Source organism: Cottoperca gobio, chromosome 4 (assembly GCF_900634415.1).
Source record: "Cottoperca gobio chromosome 4, fCotGob3.1, whole genome shotgun sequence".
NCBI lineage: Eukaryota > Metazoa > Chordata > Actinopteri > Perciformes > Bovichtidae > Cottoperca > Cottoperca gobio.
This window is the reverse complement of record NC_041358.1, coordinates 15,250,567-15,276,344: the sequence shown is the minus strand read 5'-3', so window position 1 is coordinate 15,276,344 and position 25,778 is coordinate 15,250,567. Positions and strand designations below refer to the sequence as shown.

Here is a 25,778-nt window from a genome sequence, read left to right as displayed (position 1 = left end):
CTGTTTTCCTCCTCCGCTCCTGCCTCCTCTCCTCCTCATGATGTGTCCTTACTAAACTCATCAATAGCTCTTCTACCATCTCTCCTAACCCTATCTCCTTCTGACCTCTCTTCCCCTCTTCCTCCGTCTTCCTCCTCTTTAACCTCTACTGCCCTTGTTATTTGGATTTCAACCAAACTTCCTCCTCCACTTGGGACTCCCGCCTCCATGTGTCTACACCTCTGTCTCTCCTCCATCTGTTTTGTTTTTACACCATCCCTAAATACAAATGTTGGGTTCATTTTACGAGTTGCAACACATTTCGAACAAACAAGACACACTGAACAACCCTACATATGTATGGGGAGGGTTATATAGAGCAGGAGTTATTTAAAAAATGAGTGTCTGTCAATGACCTTGAAAATAAATGTGTGAGAAAGTGAATGAGTGTCTTGTCCGCCTCTTTCCCACTTCACATTTTCTGCTATGACTCGGTCTTATGCTTTCAGCTTTACCTTCTTTCGCACTCTCTCACCCCCTCTATTCATCCACTTCATTCTTCTATAAAGTGTTTTCATTCCAGAGGTCATGCAGAGATTTTCTTTCTGTCTCCCTCTCAGTCTCCATTTACTCTCTTATATTGTCTCGGCTCCGCTTTATTACACCTAGCACAAGCTAAACTTGGTTTCCATAGATGCAGAGATGTGTAGGTGCAGCTGCACAACAGTTAAAGTGTTTATCTTGTAATCATTTGTTTAACTGATGTTCTCAAAGACTCTGTATCATCAAGGTAACATTCCTTTTATTTTGAAATCGTGGAGCAAGGGAAAAGAAAGTTCTTCTGTAAATAGTTTTGTTTATCACAGGTTTATATGCATTGTATCCATCTAGTCATCTATCTAGTGCATTGCTTGACCATGAGACGGCAGGCTCAGTGGATGGATGGATGATAAGTTAACTCACATGCAGCAGGAGAACAGCAGCGAGGAACGACTGACCCTGGCAATAACCAATTTCCTCATCATAGACAGAGTAGGCCTGCGAGAGAGAAAGAAAAAGAGAGAGGGGGAAAATTCATTTTGGTTATTCTATCAGCAAGACATCAGAGGTCACTGACATTAATCAAGGTTGTTTACAATGTATAAATCAAAGCTGTAATTTTATAACCTCCAATTTTCCTGATTAATGCTGGTTCTGTTAAAGCTAGAACTGGTAATGTATTTTAGAAAACACGTTTTGTTATATTTGTTAAAATACTCTACAGCAAATACAGACAGCAATCATTAAATCAAATGCTCTGACCAAAAAAAGAAGAAAATGTGCTACATGTGGCATGTACACGTCGCAGGACTGTAATTAGTCCATACAATCAGACCTGCCTCTCTACCTTCCTAATCTAGTTTACTCATGTTGGCTTCTCTAATGTTACCCAGCCAGGCTTTAAGTACTAAGTAAGTCTTAAGCACTATACCATTACCCTGAATGTCACGTTACTGATGGAGGTGTGAATATCCTTTACATCCTCGTAAAGGCATAATATTGGAGGTTAAAAATGTTAACCTTAATCAATATTTAATTACAAAACGTTTTCATTGTTTTAAGTAGGGCGAGACACATCGGATTACATCTGGCTGAAGGCTGAAGTGAAAGCTTTTCTGGTTTGAAATGATTTAGATTTATTGTCAAAGGGATATTTTGATATTTGTTTTCACAGCTGGTACACACCAGATATAGACACAGATATTGTATACACATAACAAAACAGCAACACATAGCAACTGAACATACAGATAGCAACACATATGCATATGCCAACACACAGATATAAACAGTACAGAAACTCCATGTATCCCGGTAATTTACAAAACAGACAGCACACAACAATACACACTTTCTACCTGGACCCAATGTTTCAGTAGAACTGTAACAAAACTGCTACTGTGTCCCAACCTTGTAACTTTTTGCAATGCCAATAAACATAATGATTTCTGCCCTTAAACTCTGAGAGTCTTACATACATGTTATCACCATGTGCATATATATTTTTTAATACCTTTGTTTTTACCCAGAAAGGCAACCTGCATAGTTGTCTGCCACTCCTCGTCTTACACAGTTACAACCATTCACACTAAGGGGCTGCACAGCTCAGCCACAGTGTGATACAGTTACACCAGTCAATGAACAACTCCACTAGAGCAGCTCGGGGATACAGTGTCTTGCACTTCAGTGTTGAGGGACTGGGGGCAGCAGCGCTTGGATTAACAGTCAGTCAGTTTAACTGCTACATAAAGCGTTCAAAAATGCTGCTATAGTTACTTGTTGTCTAATATAGTAGCAAGAGCCAGGATATAGAACAGTGATGAACTGTCACTGATACTCATCATAAAAACGTGTTTCTTGTGACAACGTGATATGCTAATATTTTAAGTATGCTTCCCGGCTTCAGGAACAAGTCATCAATACACCATTTGATCTTAAATGCTCAGTGTCTTGTTGATCTAGATCTCTTCAGAATATTTTCGTTTTTCAGAGGAATTTCCTTGGGGACTGACTCTCTCTCTTTGGTTTTACTCTCTATCAGTTTCAACTTCTCTCTTCTCTCACTTTTTCGCTCTCTTAGAGGCATCTACTGACTTAATGCTGAGTTCTTTGTATCTAATAACATAACACCAAAATGATACGCCCACTTTAAGAAACAGAGGTGCAAGTACAGCAGTGACTAAGGAGATTAAGATTGTTCAATCAAATTAGACATACAGAAAAACTATCAACTGGTAAATCTGGAAAACTTTGTTTTTATCTTTGCTTATTTTCCCACGATTTTGCTGAGTTTAAGGCAGGGGCTCCCAACCTGTTATTACTTAAGGCCCACTTCTGATTGTTGAAAGATTCCAGAAGACCACCTTCCCAAATAAATGAGAAAAATCCGAGGGAACATTATCTACAGTAGCTACGCTAAACACGTTGGTCTCTACCTCATATGTAATGATTGGCGTGATGATATTCAAACGTGACTGATTCTGCAAAAAATTCTGCATTTTAATTTGACGTTTTTTTTTCATTCATGTGATTTCTTGTGCAATAGAAATAACCATCTTTATATATTACAAAGCAAAATATATATTTTATTTATTCTAACCATTGACAGTACCCCTGCGGCCCACTGGATGGTGCTCTGTGGCGGCCCAGTTGTTAAGAATAGGTGGTTTAGGGCAGTGGTCCCCAACCACCGGTCCGTGGGACATTTGGTACCGGGCCGCACAGAAAGATAAAAAAATATTTTATTTTGAAAGGTTTTATTTAGAAAAATCACCAGATACATCTGTCTGTGCGTCTGTGTCTCTTGACATGTGTCAAGACGCTCGTCTGTCACGTGATACTTTACTTCAAAAAAATTAAGCACACAAGCAACAATGAGTGGAAAACAAACGTCTTTAAAGAAATTTTTTGGAAAAGGGAAAAGACCCAATGAGGAGGCATTTAAAAGACAATATCAGGAGTCCACCTGTAGCGATAAACACCTCAATACGTGTTTATTGCTACATGCGGCGCTCTGCATAATATACAGGCTCGCAAATGAGTCAACGAAGCCTTCATAACGCCGGCACCCGGCATTATAAGACAAGCCCTTGGAGTTGTTTTAAAGAAAAAAACATGAACAAGAAGGACATAAACAACTACTGATGGCCACCACATCAACGCATGCAAGTGCAATAAGAGTGTCATACTTAGTAAGTAACCGTGTCGCTAAGAGAAGAAACATTTTACTCATGGTGAAGAATTTATACCCCTATATTGGAGACACAAGCTCAGGGCCACTAATTCAGCGTAACGGAGAGTTTTTTATGCACTTTATATTTGTTTTTATGCCGGCCGCATTTTATTTTGTCATATTTATTACCCCCCCCGGTCCGTGAACATATTGTCCTACATGAAACCGGTCCGTGGCATAAAAAAGTTTAGTTGGTTTAGGGCACACTGCAACATGTCTTTAGATCCACCAAGTTTACGACTTGTAATGATTAGACTGACTAAGTCACTCTGCTCAGAGAACCATTCGCAATTCCTCACAGGTTTTTATTTCATTTTTATAACAGACTCTGCCGCCTTAAACGTGCAATAACTGATTTATTTCGCCACTTTGGAGCAGTAACCAGTTGTGAACACAACATTGCCATATCATCACCTTTTAAGTTTATATGTTGAACGAACAGTTGTTTGTTTACACATCCAGCAGTTACGCAGCAAAATTATCATTCATTTAGAGCCATGTTTTTTTTTAGATCTAGTGAATGTAAGTCAATAGTAACTCTGTTTGAGCTCTGTTTTTGGTCTCTATCAACTCCTGAGGGAAATATCTGTCTCTTTAGCTGTTAAATGCTCCACTTTTTTAAAAACCATCTAGTCTGCTGTTTGGTGCTGAGCAGCGGATTTATTTTTTGCTTTTTCACTGATAATAGCTGCAGTTGCGGGCCTGACAGCTGAACAATGAAACTCACTACAGAGCTCTGTAAAAGCCTAGGGGAGCTGCAGATTCAGTTGCCTATTGACGATCCCTTTCACATTGTCATTTGAAACTTTGCGATTATAAAAATATTGATTATATAAAATCAGATGCCTGTACTCACTACCATGGCAAAGATGCAAAATTTAAAAAGAAATGTGAGTCACTCTCCACAGAGATGAGCTGCCATTGACAAACCAAGCTAAGCCTGTGGTATGGAGACCGGACACACTGCCACTGTTACAGCTTGATTGATATTGAACAGTAAGGGAAAAAACTCAAGTCACGCCACTCCAATAGTAAGAGAAGAGCTGGCCTGACCGATATAAGAAACCTGTCTGGTTTTGTCATTGAAGCATGAAAGACCGACCAAGGAGAGTCACCTTCAGATGACCGCTCGGTAGAGGCGCTGTCTCAAAACAGTCAGTAGTTGACACGTCCCACCAATCATGCTAATGAGCAAACAGACAGGCCTGTTCACAGTGTAAACAAGGATCCAGGGACAGGCAAGTGTGTAAAACCATTCGACCTACACTTTAATAAAAAACACTTGAGGTGGAGACCAAATCACACAGCTTTAAGTCGTATCTGCCAACATCCTTGCAAGACATACAAGCTGGAAGAAGCATACATGATCATTAAACAGTAAACTGTTGTAATTCCAATGCAGAGCTAAATGGCAGGTATACGAGGTAAGTAGGGCACTATACAAGGCAGGTAATTATCCTCTTTGAGAGGTCAGCCGCACTACATGGAACCGAGCAGATATCCCTCCAATCATATTCTCCTGTACAAATTTTGGGGCAGTTGTACACATAGTGCGTGGAGTTAAATGAAACACACACTTTTAATATAATCTTTAAATATTATGTGTTTAGTTCTGTGCTTATCCAGGGCCACTTGAAATGATTCAGCTGGAAACGGTTCAATATCTTCCTCACAGATATTTTGGCAGGGTGTTCAGTCTTTGATGGACGTTAACTTTAACAGAAGGCAAGCCTCCGCACATTGGGTTAAAAAATATCTCCCCCTTTACATGCTTGAAAGATGAGGGTGGACATCCAGAGCTCCACTGCTGATCTGTTCAGCTAATTTGGGGTTTGATGTGGAGGTAATGGAGAAGTCTTGTGGAGCTGTCTGGAGTGCAATCTACAAGCTGACATGCTTGATGGAGTGTAGCATTCACATGTCCTCAACTCGGCTGGGAGAAAGGCATGCTGACAGATGGATGGGGGAGGTCCTGGTGGGTGAAATCTAAATTTGTTAGCCTGAGCAGATAATAGTCTCCGAGTGGTGGATTATTACCAGCTATATGCCTAGTTTCACTTCACCAATAAACACACATTTTTCATAATTCTACATGTGTATAACTTTGGAGAAAAGTTTTTAGACAGTACAAATGTGTTAATAATCATCATGCCCTTATAATCCTCGAACATTCTGTCAGGTATCATTAGTACAAATTAATTGATAGAATGTTATTCCACACATACTGTATATATACACATACTGTATATATACACATACTGTATATATACAGTATGTGTATATATACAGTATGTGCATATATACAGTATGTGCATATATACGGTATATATACAGTATGTGCATATATACAGTATATACAGTATGTGCATATATACGGTATATATACAGTATGTGCATATATACAGTATATATACAGTATGTGCATATATACAGTATATATACAGTATGTGCATATATACGGTATATATACAGTATGTGCATATATACAGTATATATACAGTATGTGCATATATACAGTATATATACAGTATGTGTGTATATATACAGTGTGTGTATATATATATACAGTATGTGTATATATATACAGTATGTGTATATATACACACATACTGTATATATACAGTATGTGTATATATATATATATATATATATATATATGTATATATGCACATACTGTATATATACTGTATATATGCACATACTGTATATATACAGTATGTGTATATATATATATATATATATATATATATGTATATATGCACATACTGTATATATACTGTATATATGCACATACTGTATATATACAGTATGTGTATATATACACACATACTGTATATATACAGTATGTGTATATATATATATATATATATATATATGTATATATGCACATACTGTATATATACTGTATATATGCACATACTGTATATTGGAGTGCAAAACGTGTGTGTGCTTTTGCACATGGTTATTCTTGTTCTGTAATTTCAGATATTGCTTTTGCAATTTGGTTCACATAATAAATATATTTCTAAGTTAGTTTTTAGGCATTGCATGCTTTTATCAAACAGACAGTAGTAAAGGGATAACAGGAAATGAGGGCAGAGAGAGAAAGGGAATGACAGGGTCCCCAGCTGGAGGAGAACCGGGGATGTTACATTTCATGGTTGACACTTTGACCCCTGGGCCACCAGGGAATCCCAGGGAATAAACTTTCTGTTTATGAAGTACTGAATAAGATGATGGGACAAACGAGAACATTTAAGCTTTGACTGCTAAGACTTTGCACCTTGTGGTCTTTCTTTGTGATACATTACTTGCTCAGTGTACAGTAGAAACAGTTTCTCACTTTTGTAGATTAAATGTCAGTGTCAGCTTTAGAATACGAAGGTGTTCTGCAGGGCAAATCTTTATTCTAATAAACCCTGCTGGCAATGTGTTAACAATTGTACACAAACCTGATCCGGAAGGCGGTCACCAGGATTTGAACTAGTATCCTGAATAATGTGTGCATGGAAACACTCAGTGATCACCAGGCTATGCAACATTAGCCTGGTTGATGAGGCATTGTCGTTGTTTGTTTTTTCCCCCCGCTTTGTTTAAGTTTTGTTTCCATGGAAATATAGCAGATATTCTCTTAATCCATTTATCCGAGAGTCACAGGTTTAAAATCCCCTAACCAGCTGTGAGGATAATGCTCCCTTCTCCCCTGAAAACCCACTGTCATAGTCTTGGATGAGGCAGCCAACACCTGACTGCTCCAGCAGGCCTTCTGACTGACCACCAGTATATGTCTGAGTTTGTACAGGTTAGCTGGAAGTGTGACCGAGTGGAACATTAAGGGAATGAAGCAAATTATCCCTGAAAATGTGCACAGAGCGCAGGTGACCTTCCCCGGAGAATAAAGGTTAGAAAATAAAAGACTACGGGCTTATTACTGAGTAGGATATGAAGATGAATATAAACATTGTCCTGAATTCTCTGTGCCTGTAACAAACTCATGCCTCAAGATCCAACCAACCTTATCAGCAGCAAATCTACATGGATTTGCATACAAATGAAGGCTGGCTCGCCACTGACCTAGTTGGGTCCAGACTGGATGCTAACCCTTCCCGACAGGTTCTCCCAGAGCACTGACTGGCCATACTCTACTTGTGCAGCGCCAGGAAAAAATACAAAAAGGAGCAAAAGTTTTACTTTATCATTCTAAAAACTACCTTTCATTTGAATGTGAATACACAAAATACTTCTGCGTTATTGTTTGATGTATACCCTCTATACATCCCTTTCATCTGATTTAGCTTTGTGTTCATTACATAATTACTCAATATTAGCGTTTAGCATCTTATTTATATTACAGTTAATTAGATGTTATAGAAAGATGGTCTAATAACAGAAATATTGCTTTTTATCTTACTGCTATCTACTTTCTAATTTTTGCTTATAGACAAAAATAAATAAAAAACTTTTATGGTATAACTTAAGAACCAATCAAAACGGCCGCAGCTCTCCATAGACATTGCATAGCAGCTCGCCACAAGCAGCACTTTGCCACAGCTCCAGTGTGTTTCTGTGTGACTGCCAAGCAATCAAGTAGCAGTTTACATCCATGTCTCACCAAAATGTCATCACTTCATCATTTTAGCCTTTTTGACATTTGTGGAATATTACCATAATAAGCGAATGAATTCTTGAGTAATGGCCTAAAACATGTTTTGTGAGGTCACAGTGACCTTGACCTTTGACCATTGCCCACCAAATTCGTATCAGTTTATCCTCAAATCCAAGTAGAAGCTTGCGCCAAAAGAATCCCTTAAGGGTTTCCTGAGATATCGCATTCACAATAATGGGACGAACGGACGTACAGACGGACAACTCAAAAACATAAAAAATGCATTAAAAACAAAAACAGGATGAGGTTAACTAAAGGTTGACATAAGGTTGACTAAAAATGACAAAAACTAAGAAGGATATTTGACACAGGACTAAGACTTAGATAATAGCTGACACTTAACACTACTTTGACCTCTGGCGTCCAAATCTCTGTTGTTATTGAATAGGTGTTAGAACTGTTGCAGAGGTTTTCCAGTAATCATTAGTTACGATCATTGAGTTATTTTGTTGTTGAAGAGTATTAAGGAATTTATTCTAGAGATATAATTTTTGAGAACTCTGTAGCATTTATATGTAGATCGCTCCCAAGCTTGGTCAAATGTTAATATAGTTAAAAGTATCGCCTTTTGACTATTTGACACTTACTTAAATCAAACATGCTGCTTTCCCATTTAGTATTCTGTGCATAATAAACCGTCTTGGTTGAGTTCACAGCTTCAGACAACCTAAGAGGAGAACAGTGACAGAGATTAAGACTGGCTTTAATAAATTACAGTAGTGCTGACCTTGGCTTTTGTCTGAATAAAATGTACCGTGTGACTTCATAGATAATTACCTCAGGATGTGAGTCCACTGGGACCCTCTCCTTAGAGCACTTATTTTTCTCATTCATTTTAATATAAGGGAGGCTCAAGTGCATGCTTTTTGTTTAGTTTTTTGAAATAATGGTACCAGGCTTGTGGTTCATCCACCAGAGGTCAGTGTGAAAGATATTGTACGCCGAGGCTTGTATAGGTGGGTTTATAAGTACAATGTGTAAGCGATGCCAGAATTTCAATTTAAAACGTTCAAATGAACTAACATTAACAACAGAATGTGTAGAGGTAACAGTGTTGACGTTGTGTCAAAGACGTCTATGTGTTGTGTTGCAGACATATCTACTGGAATGAGCATGCTAACTGACTAGCGCCGGCCCATCCTGTCTCGTAATACCACTTATTCCTGGAGAGGCTATAGTGAGACTCTGTAGCGTCCAGTCTGCCCTCAGTCCAACATGAGAGGACGAAGAAGTACGGCTCGTCAATCACGTTGAAGGTAGAGGGTCAGTGTACATTGTGATAGTTTATTGGATTAAATCCAAAGTGGCAGAAACGAGAAAACATTTTTCGTCAGGAAAATACTTTGCCGGGAGGAAAGCGGTTCTTTACAGAACGGCGGGCTTGGCATGTATTTTAACTTATACTAACCGAATGAGCATCTCTCTTCAAACTGGATTTCAGGATTTATACAATGTAGTATATAAATTAGTGGATACACTGCCCTGCCTCGCCCATAGCCCTAAATCTAATATATTTTGAAGTGTGACTATGCGGGTGTAGTGCCCTTAACTACATTTTCTCAGATATATTTGGCTGCCACCACTACTGACAGCCTATAACTAATAACAAGCAGTACAACATAAAATACTGAATTTTATTGCAAAACTGTCTGAATTTGGATACAGTTTACAGTCTTTCAGTAATCTTGCAAACTATGGCTACATCTCACAAGCTGCTATTCACTACAAGAACATCTACTCAGGATCAGCCTGGCATTACGAAGAGTCGTTAAAGCAATGACTTTACTTCTTCCTCTAAAACTGTCCAAACATAAAGCATTCAAACCAGAGGCTTCAGAGAGTTACAATAGAAGCAAGAAACATTATGCAACTGAACTTTCTATTTCTTGCCTAAAATGAAGCAGCATTCAGAAACCTGTTTTGGTCGGTCATTTGAGAGAAATCTGCCACCTAATAAAAAACCACCATGATTTTCCACTTTGAAAATTGGAAGAAAAGATCAATGACTGTCAACTGAGTGATGTGCATGTCCGCTATGTCATGTGTAGGAAGGGTTTATGTTGATGTCTCAGTAAAAGCGGGGACTGTCAATTATATATTGTAGAGCCAACTTGAATTGCCAAGTCAATTCCTTCCGAGCCTTGCCAGACCACAAAGAGCAAAAACAACCCAAAAAATACTAATGGCTTTGCTTCATAGAGAAAGGCACCAGTTTTACAAGGTCTAGCATACATTTCAGAATTAGCTTCTCATCTCACAGCACTTAATTCTCAGCAGGAATGTTTTCAAAAATGTTCAAACACAGCATGAAAGAGCGTGCATTGAGATTTGCCTTCTGTTCCACGATGCCGTAGAGAAAGTGAAGTTTACAGTACTGTGTAATCCAAAAATGATTTTATCAAAATCTAAAGATCTGGAAGTTACTCAAACTAAAGTTTTGCATTCCACTGGGAGACCTTCTACTTCTACTAGAGATCATGGAAGAGAAATAAATAAAAACATATATTTGCACTGCTCTCATACACGGTTTCCTAGTTATTGTGTAGCTGTGTCGTTTATGTTTTATTGTTTGTTCTTGTGAATATTTCTGGTTTTCAGGGCTCTCCTGTAGAAGAGATGAATTAATCTCAATGAGACTCAACCCGATTCAATACCTCAATGTAATATCTCAGGCTCACCTTACAGATCTTGTACAGTGAATCCTGTCCATCTCCGTCAGAGTCCTTGAAGTAGTCGTGTGCGGGGAAGGTGCGGTGGATGTCCCGAGTGATGACACCTTCCTGAGCCGAGTCCTGCAACACACATGGATAACACGCTTTAGACATGTGACAAAGCCAAAGCCATATTTAGATACACAATGTGTTGCGATTTCAAACGCTGTTCATGCGTGAAGGTGGTGCACGTTCAGATACTGCCTAACCTGATTTAGGCACTTGTTTCTAAATTCATTCATAAGATGACAGGAACAGCAACAATCTTTTTAACTCCGCAGCCACAACCCTTTTGACATTTACACTGACCATGTTCTTACATATCTTTTCTCGGTTTGTAAATGTCTATATACGGTAGAAAGAGAAGGCAATTTTTAATGTCAACGACTGTATCATTTCACAGCTATGATGCAACGCAGCCCACTGCTATGTCACCGTGTTTGTTTGTGTGTGTATTAGTGTTTGTCCCATTCCTCCTTCAACAGCACTCCCCAGGCCTCAGTCTCTTAGTCTGTGCTGTCTAATCCACAGCCACTGCAGTGTACACACATATACCAAACAAGCTTGCTTGTTTTCCTCACTCACAAACACACATACTGTACACACAAAGGCACTCTGCTTACTTACCCCACACTTTCTTTTCTCACACACACACACACACACACACACACACACACACACACACACACACACACACACACACACACACACACACACACACACACACACACACACACAGAGAAGACTGGCAGCACAGCATCCTCCAACAACTCACTGTAAGCTGCAGATAAACCAACCCTGAGCCTGACTGGCCTTGATGTGCGTTTGTGTGTATCAGAGAGAAAACGGGGGAGTGTGTGCGTGTGAGAAATTTCATCTTTCTTGCTTCTTTCCTCTACTTGTTTCCTGACAGTGAAGAGAAAAGAAGAGGGAGGCCTTCTGCTGCATGTTTCTAGAAAACGTTGCAGAATATCATGCTCATATTGTAAAAGGTCAGAAGGCGCCTTATGTCCCCCATGTATTTGTGAAGGGAGATTCTTCCACCCTAAAAGATAAAAGCCCAGCAATGCTCGCTGAATGGATTAAAGTGAATCAGGGTAGCCAGGTAGATTGCTTGTACAACAATGAAAGTCAGACAATACACATTTATAGCTCAAACATCTGTAACTGTCACAATCTTTGAATGGCTTTTACTTTGACACTGTACAGCTTATTATTTTGTGGATTTCGGGATGTTTTTAGAGCTGCAGTGTCAATCAATCAATTGGTTGACCGACAGAAAATGAAATCGGCAACAATTAATCGTTTTGTCTTGTGAAAAAAATGCCAATATTGTTGGTTGTCTTTGTAGAGTCCAGTATTGTAAACTCAACATCTTTGGGTTTTTGGATTGTTGGACAAAATGACTTCTTTCATTCATTTAAAGATCTCACATGGGGCTCAGTTAAACCGAGTCGGATATCTTTCACAATTTTCGAATATTTTATGAACCAATCAATTAATCAAATAATTAGTGGGTGCAGCTCTTGCCTTTTCTGTACCCAATTTAATGTATTCATTTTGTACACAATTTTTGATAATGTTTTGGGGCATTTTATTACTAATGAGATAGTAGACAGGAGAACGAAAGGGAGAGCGAGATGGGGAATAACATTCAACAAAGTTCCCTGGACAGATGAGCTAGGGATTGTGCGCTTCCTTAACCCCTGGGCATCCATGAGGGCACACTGGCGGCCTTTTTGAGTAAGATTTTAAATATAAAAGAAGCAAAAAACAGCCACAACTAAAATCTTATGGTGGAATATTGACAGTTATTAATTAATGCCTGACTTGCATTGACCCACTGCTTGTCACATTCTTGTCTGAAAATATGAACGCTCCCAATGCATGTGAAATAATCAGAAAAACAATTATGCACACATTACGTTTCATTTACGTCAACAATTAGCCACAGTATACGACCTTGTTAAACATGTTGCCAGTATCCTACAATATGCTTATTTTATATGAGAACACACACACACACCACACACACACACACACACACACACACACACACACACACACACACAGCTGGCACAACTGTGTGTAATGCTTTAATGGGATTTGTCGTGTGGAGGTGGTGTGACGTTCTGTGTATTATGTGTTGGAAATGGAACGAACAGGTTTACATTGTGTTTCTTCTGAGACACAAAAAGAAAGACAGATGCAGCTTTCCAGGAATGACAGTAGTGCTGGGTGACACTTTTTTTTCTCATGTGTTCAATGCTCGTTTTAACCTGACAGCAAAATACATTTTATACAAAATACAAAAGATTGATAAATTATATTTCTAATTTTGTTATATGAAAAATAAGGATACATTTGTTTCCTTTGTTCGAAAGGCATTTTTTGAAGACAGCAGATTTGACCTAGGGTCGTCATTGAATCACTGGTATAATCCTTTTTGCTGCTTTGCTTCATGTCATTTTAAACTGAAGATATTTGAGTTTTGAACAGTTGGGTGGAAAAAACAAACAATTTGATGACATCAGACTAGAGTTCAGTAAATGATGATGTTCATTTTTCCCTATTTTCTGACATTTAAAAGATCAATGATTAACCTATAATCAAGAAAATAATTGTCAGTTGCAGCCCTACTTAATACAATTAACCAATAGTGTAGTGATTGAAAGACCATATTCCTCCTCCGTACAGTTTCATCTTCACACAGACGGTTTAAGTGAGAAACATTATAAAGAGAATAGACCGTATAGGACGACCACACATAGAACACTTTAATTAATTACTCAGCGAGTAAAAGCATTACTTTTAAAAGAATTATAGCCTAATGATGAATTTATTACTTTTTATGAGTTAGCCCATCAATAACAAACACATTTATGACACTGTAATTACCATGGCAACATCAGCGAAGACCAGCAAGAATCTGGTTGACAGTGAAAGTTGTAAACACTTTGATTTAATAAACCATGCATGTCTCTACTAATTAGCAGCCTCATTACTCAAAAAACACCACACAAACTGAGGAGCGGACGTCCTCTATTCTGCTTAATCTCCTTCCTTGTCGTCTTGAATCCTTTCTTTCTCTTCCCCATTAATTTCCCCCTGCATATTTCCTTCTATCCTTAAATTCTTTATTCCAATCTCCTTTATTCCTCTTCTCGCTTATCTCCTCCCTTTTTCTACTTCCATATTCTCCCCTCTTGTTTGTTTCATCTCCTACGGCAACATCTTTTTCCTTCTCTTCCCTCTTAATATACTTCTCTGATCTCTTCTTCTATTCTCTTTTCTACTTAATTTCCTTAACTCCTCTCCTTACAACTTCATGTGACCCCCTAAATATTTGCCATTTTCAAAGTAGAAATCAAACACTCAGATGTTTAAGCCCTGTGTTCGCAGCCTTTTCTCTGACGGTGATTCTTTACATATTTCATACACCAATGTTCTCGTCCTGTAGTGAAATAAAAAAACCGCAGGCTTTTATCTTTAACACCGAAGTTTGTTCAGGAGTCCTGCTAAGCCGATAGTACAAAAAAACAAACATGCGCTGTACACACAGATACACGTGTATAATGTTTGTAGTGTTTACTAGGCAAAATGCATATTAATAATAATTTGTGTTATATTTAAAAAATATATATATAATAGTAATATTAAGTAATTTTCTTTAGCAACATCAACTTGAAGCAGTAAATGGATTTTAGTTTTTTTTTAAGTTACTAATGTATTATTATTATTATTATTGGGAATATTTTACATTCTGTAAAAGGATGGAGTATCATTATCTTATCTTCAACTTCAGCAGTCATTTTGTAGCACTGCTACTTCCAGGTGGTATTGTGTGCAACTGCAAATAACAGTGTATGATTGTTTAGTGATTCCCAAAGCTGTAGTCGCTGTCGTCTACTCCCTCGCTTGTCTGTCCCCAAATTGAATTTTCTTTCATGGTGGACTGTTCCTTTAATTCACTGCAGGTCTGAGCTGATTAGTGTATAACCTTCTCTTGTGCTGAAACAAGAGTTATATGCTGGATGGATGTGTGTGCGTGAATGCTGAAGCTGGCAGCTCTTTGATCTCTGCAGGGAGGCTGAGGTGTTCAGGAGGAACTGCAGCCTCATCAGCAGCATCAGTTCTTCGTCACAGTGCCCCAGTTCAACATCCCTGCAGTACACCGCACACCAGCTAATAAGGACAGACCCACTGATTCCTCCCAGTTTCAGCTGTCAAACCCTAACCGTGCATCAGAAAGCCAAGAACTTAACAAGCAAAGCAGTGACCAGGTCAGGGGACCCTGTCTGCGCTTATATACTGTCACTAAAGTTATATTGTGGCTCTCTAGGCTTAAAGGGGGAAAATCCAGATGTTTACCCTTCCTGCCATGTCTTGAATAGATTATCCAACACCATAAGGCACCACCAGGTCATCGTCCTCTGAAGCAGGAAAGAGAGCTGGATGTTGTCATTGAGTGTGGCACAGCTGCAAGCAGTGAGTTCAGCATCATCAAAACTGAATACTTTTCCCCCAAGCTGCCATAGGTGAATCAATGGAAGAGGCAGTCGGAATGGTCCAGAAGGCTTTTAGCGATGCGTTTGTTCCATTTCCAGACAGGGGTAAGAGAAGGACGGAGGATCTGTGGCTGCGATAAGACCACGGTAAGAGAGGCAGCATCATATCTGAAGAGAACACAAGGCTATTCTTGACTGCAGGTAATCCTCTTAGCTTTCATGTTGCTGAAAAAAGTGGACGGCAGTTTGGGGTTTGATGATTTATACAACCGCTAACAGGAAGGATTGTTGGATCCTTCCTGATTGGCAAAACCAGTACATGCACATTTCAGTAAGCTGCTCCACGGGAGTGAGAAGGAAATCCTATAGAGCCTGTTAAACTGTAAAACCTGTGCAAATCAGAACTATATACACTTATTTATGAGGGTATGCACTATAGTCAGCACACCAATGTACTGTACTGTAATGTAATGTACTGACGAATGCATGAAAGCACAAAGTGCAACACAGTGCATTCAAACACACAGGCAATAAACTTTTACTGACCCACATACACTCCCCCTCATTCACATGTACACAAGTAAGCAGGAATGTTACACATCATTACAGACTCTCTCAGCATTTTGCAGATGGCATAATAAATATGGAGGGATTAAAAAAGCATAAGCACAGGCAGGGGGAATCCATCAACACTGTCCACCATCAGTCTGACTCCAACATACTGTGTGTATATTTGTCGGTGTGTTTATTCTCCAGTGTTGTGAGTACCTGTCAGATTTATCCCCTGGTGGCTTTTAAACTAACTGACTGAAGGCGAAAAACAAGAGAAAAAAGGAGATTGAAATAAAGAGAGAAAGAGTGGGAGAAACAAAGAGCAAGGAGGGAAGAAAGAGAGAGATCAAGACACAGGCTGAGAAAGAGAGCGATAGATTGGGGAGGGAGATGTGTACAAAGAGGGGAATGACAGGCTTCCTCTGATGGTAGCCTGGGTGCTTGTTGGGCAGACAATCCATTCCTCAGACCTCACCAACAGGTGACATACTTAACATACGCAACTAAGAATAAAAACTGCTGATGTGTCCAAAGCTGCACTCCACCTTCACCTCCCTCTACATTCAACAGCAATTCATTTTACCATACATGCCCAATTGGTGAAAGCTGCCACAGGTTCACAGACTCTAAAGGTATTTCTCTGCAAAAGAACCGACTGGAGAAACACGATAGCCACAGGAGCTACAGTCCTGTGCCCAGACGGTCAAAACAGGTATATTTAAGAGTCATTCTCTCCTCTGCTTTACATGCATGATTTGTAAAGCATGTTCTTTTGTCCATTGAAAACCTGTCTTTAAAATAAAATCCATCCATTTAGTTTCCACTCTTCAGTCATTTGTAGGTGCAACAAATGGCTTGATATTGATCTCTGAAATATTTTAAGTTCAAGTTTATTTTATTATTCATTAATCGAATGACAGGAAATTATTCATCAACAATTTTAATAACTGAGTAATCGTTTAAGTAATTTAATGTGACAATTTTCTCCCTTTTTCTGTTTCTAAATTGTAAATTAAAAATCCTTGGGTTGGTTGGACAAAACAAGCAAATTGAAGATTTTAATTTGGGCTCCGGGACATTTTTAAGGGCGATTCTCTCTATTTTCCTATAATAGATTATTAGATTATATAACTATACTAATAATACATCCATTGATAATGAAAACAATCATGAGTTGCAGCTCTAAACAGAAAGAACCTAAAGAGAAAACAACAGTATAAGTATATATTACTTTATTAAGATGCTAAGATGAATGCTTATTATTATAAATGTAATCAGAGCGGGTCTCAGATCAGTGGGTACATATTTGTTTTACAATATACTTTTTCCAGTTCAAGCTCCAATAGCTAAACTGCTTCTGCTGTAATACTAGTAGAGGAAAGCAGTAAAAGGGCAGATGCTTGATGGGGAATATTTCAAATGTTAATCACTGCTTTGGGAACTGCACTTTAATTTATACTAAGCTTAGAGGCAATACGAGCAAACACCTGTCATTTTATGATAAAAACAATTTATTCGGAGGCTGGTACAGCTGAGTGGACACCGGAGTTGTTCCATGTCAAGTGTTCTCCTGCAGCCGACAGGTTAAGTCCTCTGTCCACTTATTGTTTACCTTGCTGGCTATTAGGCTCGGTCAGCTTCCCCCTGTCTCTAAAGGGAGGATAGATGAAACCGGGGGACCTTCCGGGCTACTTGTCACTTATTTGAGGCTAGCTGACATTGGTGACCAGTGACCTTGGTGAAGTCTAGTCATGCTGCCCTGCTCCGAGTGTCCACAGTATCAGGTAGACGGGTCAAGTTTTTCCACTGAAAGAATATCGTGCTGTACTTACACAGGATCTTCTACAGTATCCTGTGATACAGTGTATCAGGACCATGATCAGGACTCAGTAAGTCTGTCCCTAAATAGGGGAAGAGTTATCAATGCTACCCACACTGGTCATTTTTAAACAGGACACATGTTAAGCACAAAGTGGAGTACACTAAAGTGTGCTTCACTGCACCACAAGATTTTGCTTTAGAAGCATGAGTCAGTCTGTCCATCAACAGCACTGAATCGTGTCCTTGAGAAAGATAATGAACCACCTACCTGCTCTCACATTATGAGTCTCTCCGAGTAAAAGTGGTAGTTAAATGCTCAAAATGCAAATGTAGAATCTTAGAAGCAGCTCTAACTTTCTCCTTTTTTAGAGAGAGCAGTGAGCTCTTAAGTTACCCTTCTCTTCTGACAGTGTTATGTAACTCCCGGGTGTGTAAGGAGCCCACGGGTGCTGGCTGGTGAGCCCCTCGACAGAGAGGCAGCAACGCTTTGCTAAACCGATGAAGCGGCAGGGTATACGCCGGGTTCAGACAGCTGAACACTCAGAGCCCACTAAGTCCTGAAGTGACAGCCCAGCCAATCAGAGAGGATGCTGCTAGCGTTAAACCGCTGGAGGCAACCATGAAGACAGATTGGTGGGTACAAAGTCAAACTGTGTGTACAGAATAATTACAGAGGGAGCACAGCTAGAGACAAAACCTAAATGTTTTACTGAACAACTCCAGCTGCCATTTGTAGGAAAGCTGATCACTAGTGATGTAACAATACTAGAAATGTAGCAGTCGGTACCAATACCAGTGAAATGTCCCGATTCATGACACCCAATTCAGTATCATTGTAAAAAAACTAAACAATAAATCCCTTGTACTTCATCATACACTCGTTTACATTTTCAAACTAAATTGAAAATGTTTCATCTGAAAAGGTTTGATGGCAACGTTTGCAAATGTATTATTAATCCCTGAGGTCTAGAAAACAAATGGAGCTGTCGCTGCAGCTACAATTGTCGCCATCTTAAATGTGCTGTTCTTCTTCTGACATTAGAAAAATTATAGGTGTACTTGCTGCCCCCCTCCCTCAGTTTCAGAAGCATTGCATCCCCTGGAACTGTGACGTTTTCAGAATTTTGGTATCGACTTGGTACCAAAGCGTCGGTTCTCGTTTCCTCCCTAGTGATCACAGTCCATAATTGGAGAGATATGTGTTTTGTGGCTCATCTGAATTTAATGGTGTGATTGTTCACACATCAGGCTGCTATTGCTTTGTCTACCATAAGGAAAGATTTAGAAACATTTCACTGCATGACTATATATACCCCGTGAGATTCTGCCATTCTGATTGCACTCTGGTAGAAGCCCTTTAACATCTCTACTTTATAACAACCAATCTGAGGCCACACCTGATCGCTCGCCACCATGTGATGCAAAAGAGGCCCCAAGAATGAGTGTAGCAACATCAACCACTGTATAAAACCTTGTGTGATTGCCTATTCAAGACACACAGCATTAGTACAGATGTATGACGACACACAGGAAAATATAAAGACTAAACCGAAATATATAATAATAATAATAATAATAATAATAATAATAATAATAATAATAGAGGATATAATCTCTTATTTCTATCCTTACTTTATTGTTTTAAACATTTAATAAGTCCCAACATATAGCAAAAAATACTGCACATTGTTGTACTCAATAAAAATGTAAAAGCAAGGTTAGTGCAGGAATAAGCACAGTGAGAAGTTGGAAAAGATTGTACGACCAAAATGGCATTCCGGCATTGTTCACGGTGTAAATATCAACACTATATTTAGTTGAATATATTTCTGGACAACCACAAACAATACCACTCGGTCCAACAATGGGGGGCTGCAGCACCCTGCTGGTGCTTGAGGTGTGAGAGCTGAAGGAGGAGGGATGAGAGGGTCACAACAGTGTGAAACCAGCACAGGGAGTTGGACTACAGCTACTGAGAGACAGTGTTGTGTGCAAACATTCATATCTTTTGATATTTTTTATCCCATTCAAATTCAATTATTCAGTGTTTCTTTTCTGCACCGTACTATTGTCGAGGTAGAAATAGAAAATTTGCATCATGTCACTAAAACTCAACATTAAAACAAAGAGTAATCAAATTCTCTTCACTAGGTTAACAGCTCCCTGAGGCAGGTTTCACAACATGTTTACAATAAAACACACTCCTGAAGCTGATGAGAGGAATCATTACATTACTGTTTATGTGTTACTCATCTCCATATACTGTCAAACCTAATTATTGATCCAATTCTTGCTCCCGCCCCCCCTTCTCACCCTGGCAAAGTGGTGGATCAATTGAATAAATTCAATGTGCTTTGACACCATTCTCTCTGATGGGAATGAGAAAAAGTGCTGCACCATCTGAGCCTGGCTTCAGCATGAGAAGGGTGAGGTGCATTATGGGCCATGCTAGACAACAGAGGCTGTGATAAACCAGCAGGATGGTATGTCAAAGAGCACGTCTGTTGCAGAGCTGCAACCTGGAGCTACTCCAGGCAGTAGGGGGGGGGGGTGCACATAAACTCAGAGTCTCCAAACTGGTTGGAAAAAATGTCTGCTCAGTGCATCATTTGTTTTGTTATGGAAATCTGACACATTAAAATGGAACACAGATGATAGTGGGCAATGTAGAGAATCTATATAGTAGAGGATGTACAAATTCTCTGGAGAAACGACTTAAAGCCAGACAGAGGAGGCATGGTGACACAAGGGATGCGAGAAAGGAGAGTGGTAGCTGAATGACTGACAGCCAAAATATTAGCTAGACTCTTCATCTTTTGGATGGATGGCAGCTCTTTCCATGGAAGGCCAGTACTGAAAGTGATAAACAGGCTGCGTTTTGATCACAAAAACCTCACGTAAACCCCCAAAAAACAAAAAAGGAGGAAGGAAAGACATGTGAATCGAGCTCAGAGAATGGAAATTATAAAATATTACTTGAGTTATTAAATTAGTTATCAAAGAAGATCACATAGAATACCCTAAATGTGTGTAAAATAATGTTTCCCACTTTCCGTCAGAAACTAATAGATGTCTTAGGACAGACCTTTTTGCATGTATCTGGTGTAGACTAAAGTTATGAAATCAAGTGTGATCTTCCTCAGGTGGTATTATTACGACATAACCAGCAAGCAAGAAGCCATTCAGGAATCATGGACCAAACTCTGCCCTGCTGCAACGAAGCCTCTGAGCAGAGTAGCTTAGTTAAAGAAAAGACTGATTAGCCTATGAAGTGTTCCTTAGTTGATCAGTAGAACTGCGGGTTATGAAGATCAGCGCTGTTAAAAGGAAAAATGTGTGCTCAGCAAACCTTTCCTTGTAGAGGTAAATAAAATGCTTTCCAGGCAATTCAAGGGTCTGCCATTAATTTCCACTGAGGCACCTCCTGGTCTTAAAACATGATGAGGAAAAACCCCTGGGCTGAATGAAGACTCCAACACCACCAACAAAAAGAAAGCTGTATTTAAATACCAAGAATCCTTCTTAAATTACAGATTCATCGCATCAGGTGATTCACACGCTCCAGGCCCGCTCCGTATAATATGTGGCGACCGGCTCTCCTGCGAAGCACAGAAACCTTCAAAACTACTTCGCCACATGGAGACCAAGCACCCTGCATTAAAACACAAGCCTTCTGAGTTTTTTGAAAGAAAGAAACATGAGCAAGAAAGACAAAATCAATTATTGAAGGCCACCACTTCATCAAATGTGGCACTGAGAGCATCATTCTTAGTGGTTAACCGCATCGCTAAAGCCAAGAAGCCCTTTACTATTGGTGAAGAGTGGATCAATTATATGTTTTGCACTTTGTGTGTTTTGTTATGCCTGCAATTTTAATAATAAAATGCCTTTTATCCATAGAAAGAAATGATCTTATATGAAACCGGTCCGTGGTGCAAAAAACTTGGGGACTGCTGTGTTAGAGGATCAATTAGCTGCGTTGGTGTAAACCGTAGCCTCAAAACATCAGATTAAACTGTAAAATTAAAAGTTCCATTGTGGGAGTTTAGGTGATACAAGATTTGAAATCAAAACACCTTGACGATCTCTTCGCTTATCAATCTCTTCTCCGCTCCCTTCACTGGCTACCAGTGGCAGCCAGAGTCTGCTTCAAGACACAACAAGATACAACACAGCTCGCTCACTTCGCTCTATCGGCCAATCAACTCACTGCGAGTGGGACCCAGATACCACTCATATAAAACCTGCCTGTTTGCTATCCTGGCTCCAAAATGATGGAACAAGCTCCCCATTGATATCAGGTCAGCAGAAAGCCATCACATCTTCCGTCGCAGACTAAAAACCCACCTGTTTCAACTGCACCTTGGCCGATAATAAAACAATAATTTCTGTATGTAGCACTTATTTGAAGCTATTGTGCTGCACTTAAAATGATGTACTTGCAAGATTCTTGCTGTTCGGAGTTGTATCCTCATGATTGTTTGCACTTATTGTAAGTCAACTAAATGTAATGTAATATAAAAGAGGTCATACAAGCGTATGACCGGGTATTGGGATTAAAACACTTGAGTCTTCTATAAAAACTATTGTACATCTATGTATCGACAGAAATGCCTTGTCCTCTTATGTTTTTAGATTCCAAAGAAAGCTGATGATTCTAAGTCAGGCAAACACAGACTGTATAATAAGTTGAAAGTTTAGCCTTTAAGTCATAACACATTCAGACAGCTGGATGTAAAAATGACACCACCCCTCTCTGCTGACACACCTGGCTGCCACAAACACTCCTCATTTCTCTTCATTTCAGTGGGACACGGTGAGATAATCTATTGGTGTGATATTCAGAGGACGGCAGCCCGGTAATTAAAAAACAGCTCCCCCTGAGGCCTTTGTCCTTGGTAGCTGGCGAGGAAGTTTCTAGAGGCTTCCCTGGAGGGTTGAGGGTGCGGGTGTGGGGGGTGTGGGTGTGGTGGTGCAGGGGGTGCAACAGCTGGCCCGCCAGGCAGATTGCAAATTCATCTGTCTCTGTATCGCTGCCATGGCATTTTAATGGTCCGGCTGGTTCTGCATTTCAATAAGCCGAGTTGGGAGCGCAGCAGCAGTGTTCAGACAGAAAGCAAAATTGCGAAATTTCTCATTTTACTCGTCGGAAAATCGGTGACAAGCAAGCAGGTTGTAGAAAACACTTGATACAAAAGAGAGCTGAAGGTTAACAGAGCCGTGATTAGGATTAGATGTTTTGCTTAACATCTCTCTTAACTTCTTCTCTTTAAATGAATTAAGTTGTGCTAAAAATGATTAGTCGATTTCCAGAAAATGTATCAACATTATTGACAGCTGATTAAGTCATTTATCAAGGAAAAATGCCAAATATTTGCTCATTAAAGCTTTTTGATCAATGAGTGTCATTTGTTGACTAGTCAACTAAATGGTCAAACTAGGGCTGTCAAGCGATTACAAAAATTCATCTAATTAATTACATGCTTTGTGATTAATTAATCTCGATTAATCACATATATCAATATTTGCTGAGAGCTCCGTGCGAGGTGTTGTCGGGGCTCGCGATTAATCAGTGTTAATTCTTTTGTCACGTTATATTTTCTGTGATTAATTAATCAAAATGAACACGCTAATTCTACAGCCCTAGTTCAAACGCCAAAAAATCTCAATGCAAAAAAAAACCTTGACACTCAACACTCATTGTCTAAGAGGAAGGGTCCGCTCTTTACTCAAAAGGCCTTCATCCCCCTACCCAAAACATGCAAGTCAGTTTATGTCGCAGTTATTTTTCACATCTGGTTCCAGCTCTTGAAAACATTTGTTTTGTTCTGTATGTGATAGGAAATAGAATATCTTTGTGTTTAAGATGTTCGGTCAGACAAAAAAAGCATTTTGAAGACGATTCGATTTGGGTTCTTGGAAATCGGGACGCTCATTTCTCACAACTATTCTGACAATTTATAGAATAAACAAATGATCAATGAATCTGCCTTGGTAGTTGTGTGCCTGCACCGATCCATCAAGTTGCAGTTTACATCCATGTCCGTTATTCTATTAGACATTTGTGTGAAATTGTCATAATTAGCGTGTTCATGCTGGAGTCCCGTCGTGTTTTGTGAGGTCACATTGACTTTGACCTTTGACCAACAAATTCTAATCAGTTTATCCTCGAGTCCAAGAAGACGTTTGTGCCAAATGTGAAGAAGTTCCCTCGAGGCGTTCTTGAGATATCGGCCTCGGCTGTCGCCAATGCTGAGGCATAAAAACAGATTAATCAATAATGATTAAATGTTTATGAGATTAGTTGCAGCCCTAAAATAAAGTTTCAGAGAGTTTCCACTTTGGAAAACAAGATGATTCTTTACAATATTGAGTGAGGCTTGGCTCCTCTCTGACACTTTCCACGGACTTTTCCAGCATTAATGTCACTCTTTTGACTGAAAGGAAATGTGCTGCACCCAACAGTAGTGTAAGGAAGTATATTAGTACTATGCTAGAGCCAAAGTGCAGCATCCTATGAAATCATGGATGCCTTTGCAAGATGAAAGAAGGGAAATAATACTTATACAGAACTGAACTATTCGGCAAAACCAAATCTTTTTTTGAAAGACATGCTGCAATTTGGGTCTGGAGCTGGATGATATTCTCACTCGCACACACTCATTGAGAGAAGTCAGTGGATAAAGTGCATCCCCCCAGATATCTGACATTTTCTATTTCTTTTGTCTAGAGAATACGAGTTAAGTCTCCGTCATGTGGGGACAAAAGACCGTAGGGGATGATAGAGGTAAAGTGAGTGGAGGGTCAGACACTCAGCAGGTGGGTCCACAAGAGAAGTCTTGTGTATGGATGTGTTATGTGAATTGTTGTATGTGCAGATGGGACTTTGTGTCTTTCAATCCACTTCTTGTGTGAAAGAAACAGCCTGTACAGTACATAGACACATACACCCGACACACTCACTCACACACGCACCTGCATTTTCATTCCCCTGCCTCTTCAAAATAAAAGCGTACATGAATGAATAATGAAGAGGTTGGTATTTTGGAGCTTATGTTAACATCCATTTTAATTGCACCCTATTTATAAACTTCAAATGAACTCTCTGAAACCTTGTTGCTTCTTCACACTTGGCTCGGGGTTTCCATAGCGACACAGCGCCTCTTAAGTCCTGATGTTAATTTGGAAAGAACCAGCGAGACAATGGAGACACTCAACTGTAACCAGGGATGTTGTGCTAGACGGCTGTCAGTCTCATCCACCGTTACATGCAAAGATTGACAGGGCGAGCACAACTAACCAGAAATCAAGTGGTACGCACGTGCTGAATGCATATCAGTTTATTTTGTATAACAATCGTATAACATACGATTTCTATCCTGCACAGTGTAGGAAACACAGCTTTTGTGTTTGTCATTCATTAATACATATAACTAATAAAACACCTGGGGGGGGGGACAACACCGTCGGTTAGGATGGCGTTATCAGTATGAGGGCAGTGCAGAGTGGAGACCATTAGCTACCCAGCAGGGCACACAAACAAGGACTCACTAACATGCAAGAGCAGCCGGACCAGCGACGTAAACAATGCAGAGAGAAGCTTGGATTACAACACACTCAGAGGGAGAGCGACTTCATTCTCTGCAAGTAGATCCAATATATCGTTGCCTAGCAAATTGTTTTATGCTGCTGTATGAATGCTCTGAATATCATATTGAGAACCTTTTAATATTGAATAACAAATGCAACACTGAAGTAGTTTCAGTTTT

General features: G+C 39.5%; 1 protein-coding gene across 1 annotated transcript in view; it reads right to left on the bottom strand.

Annotated features, from left to right (window-relative positions):
- Nucleotides 1–25,778, bottom strand: part of rabgap1l (RAB GTPase activating protein 1-like) — a 120,491-nt gene that overhangs the window by 37,570 nt on the left and 57,143 nt on the right. The window contains 2 exon segments of the mRNA XM_029429375.1: nucleotides 943–1,017; nucleotides 11,096–11,209. Of these exon segments, the coding sequence (XP_029285235.1) occupies nucleotides 943–1,017; nucleotides 11,096–11,209 (189 nt within the window).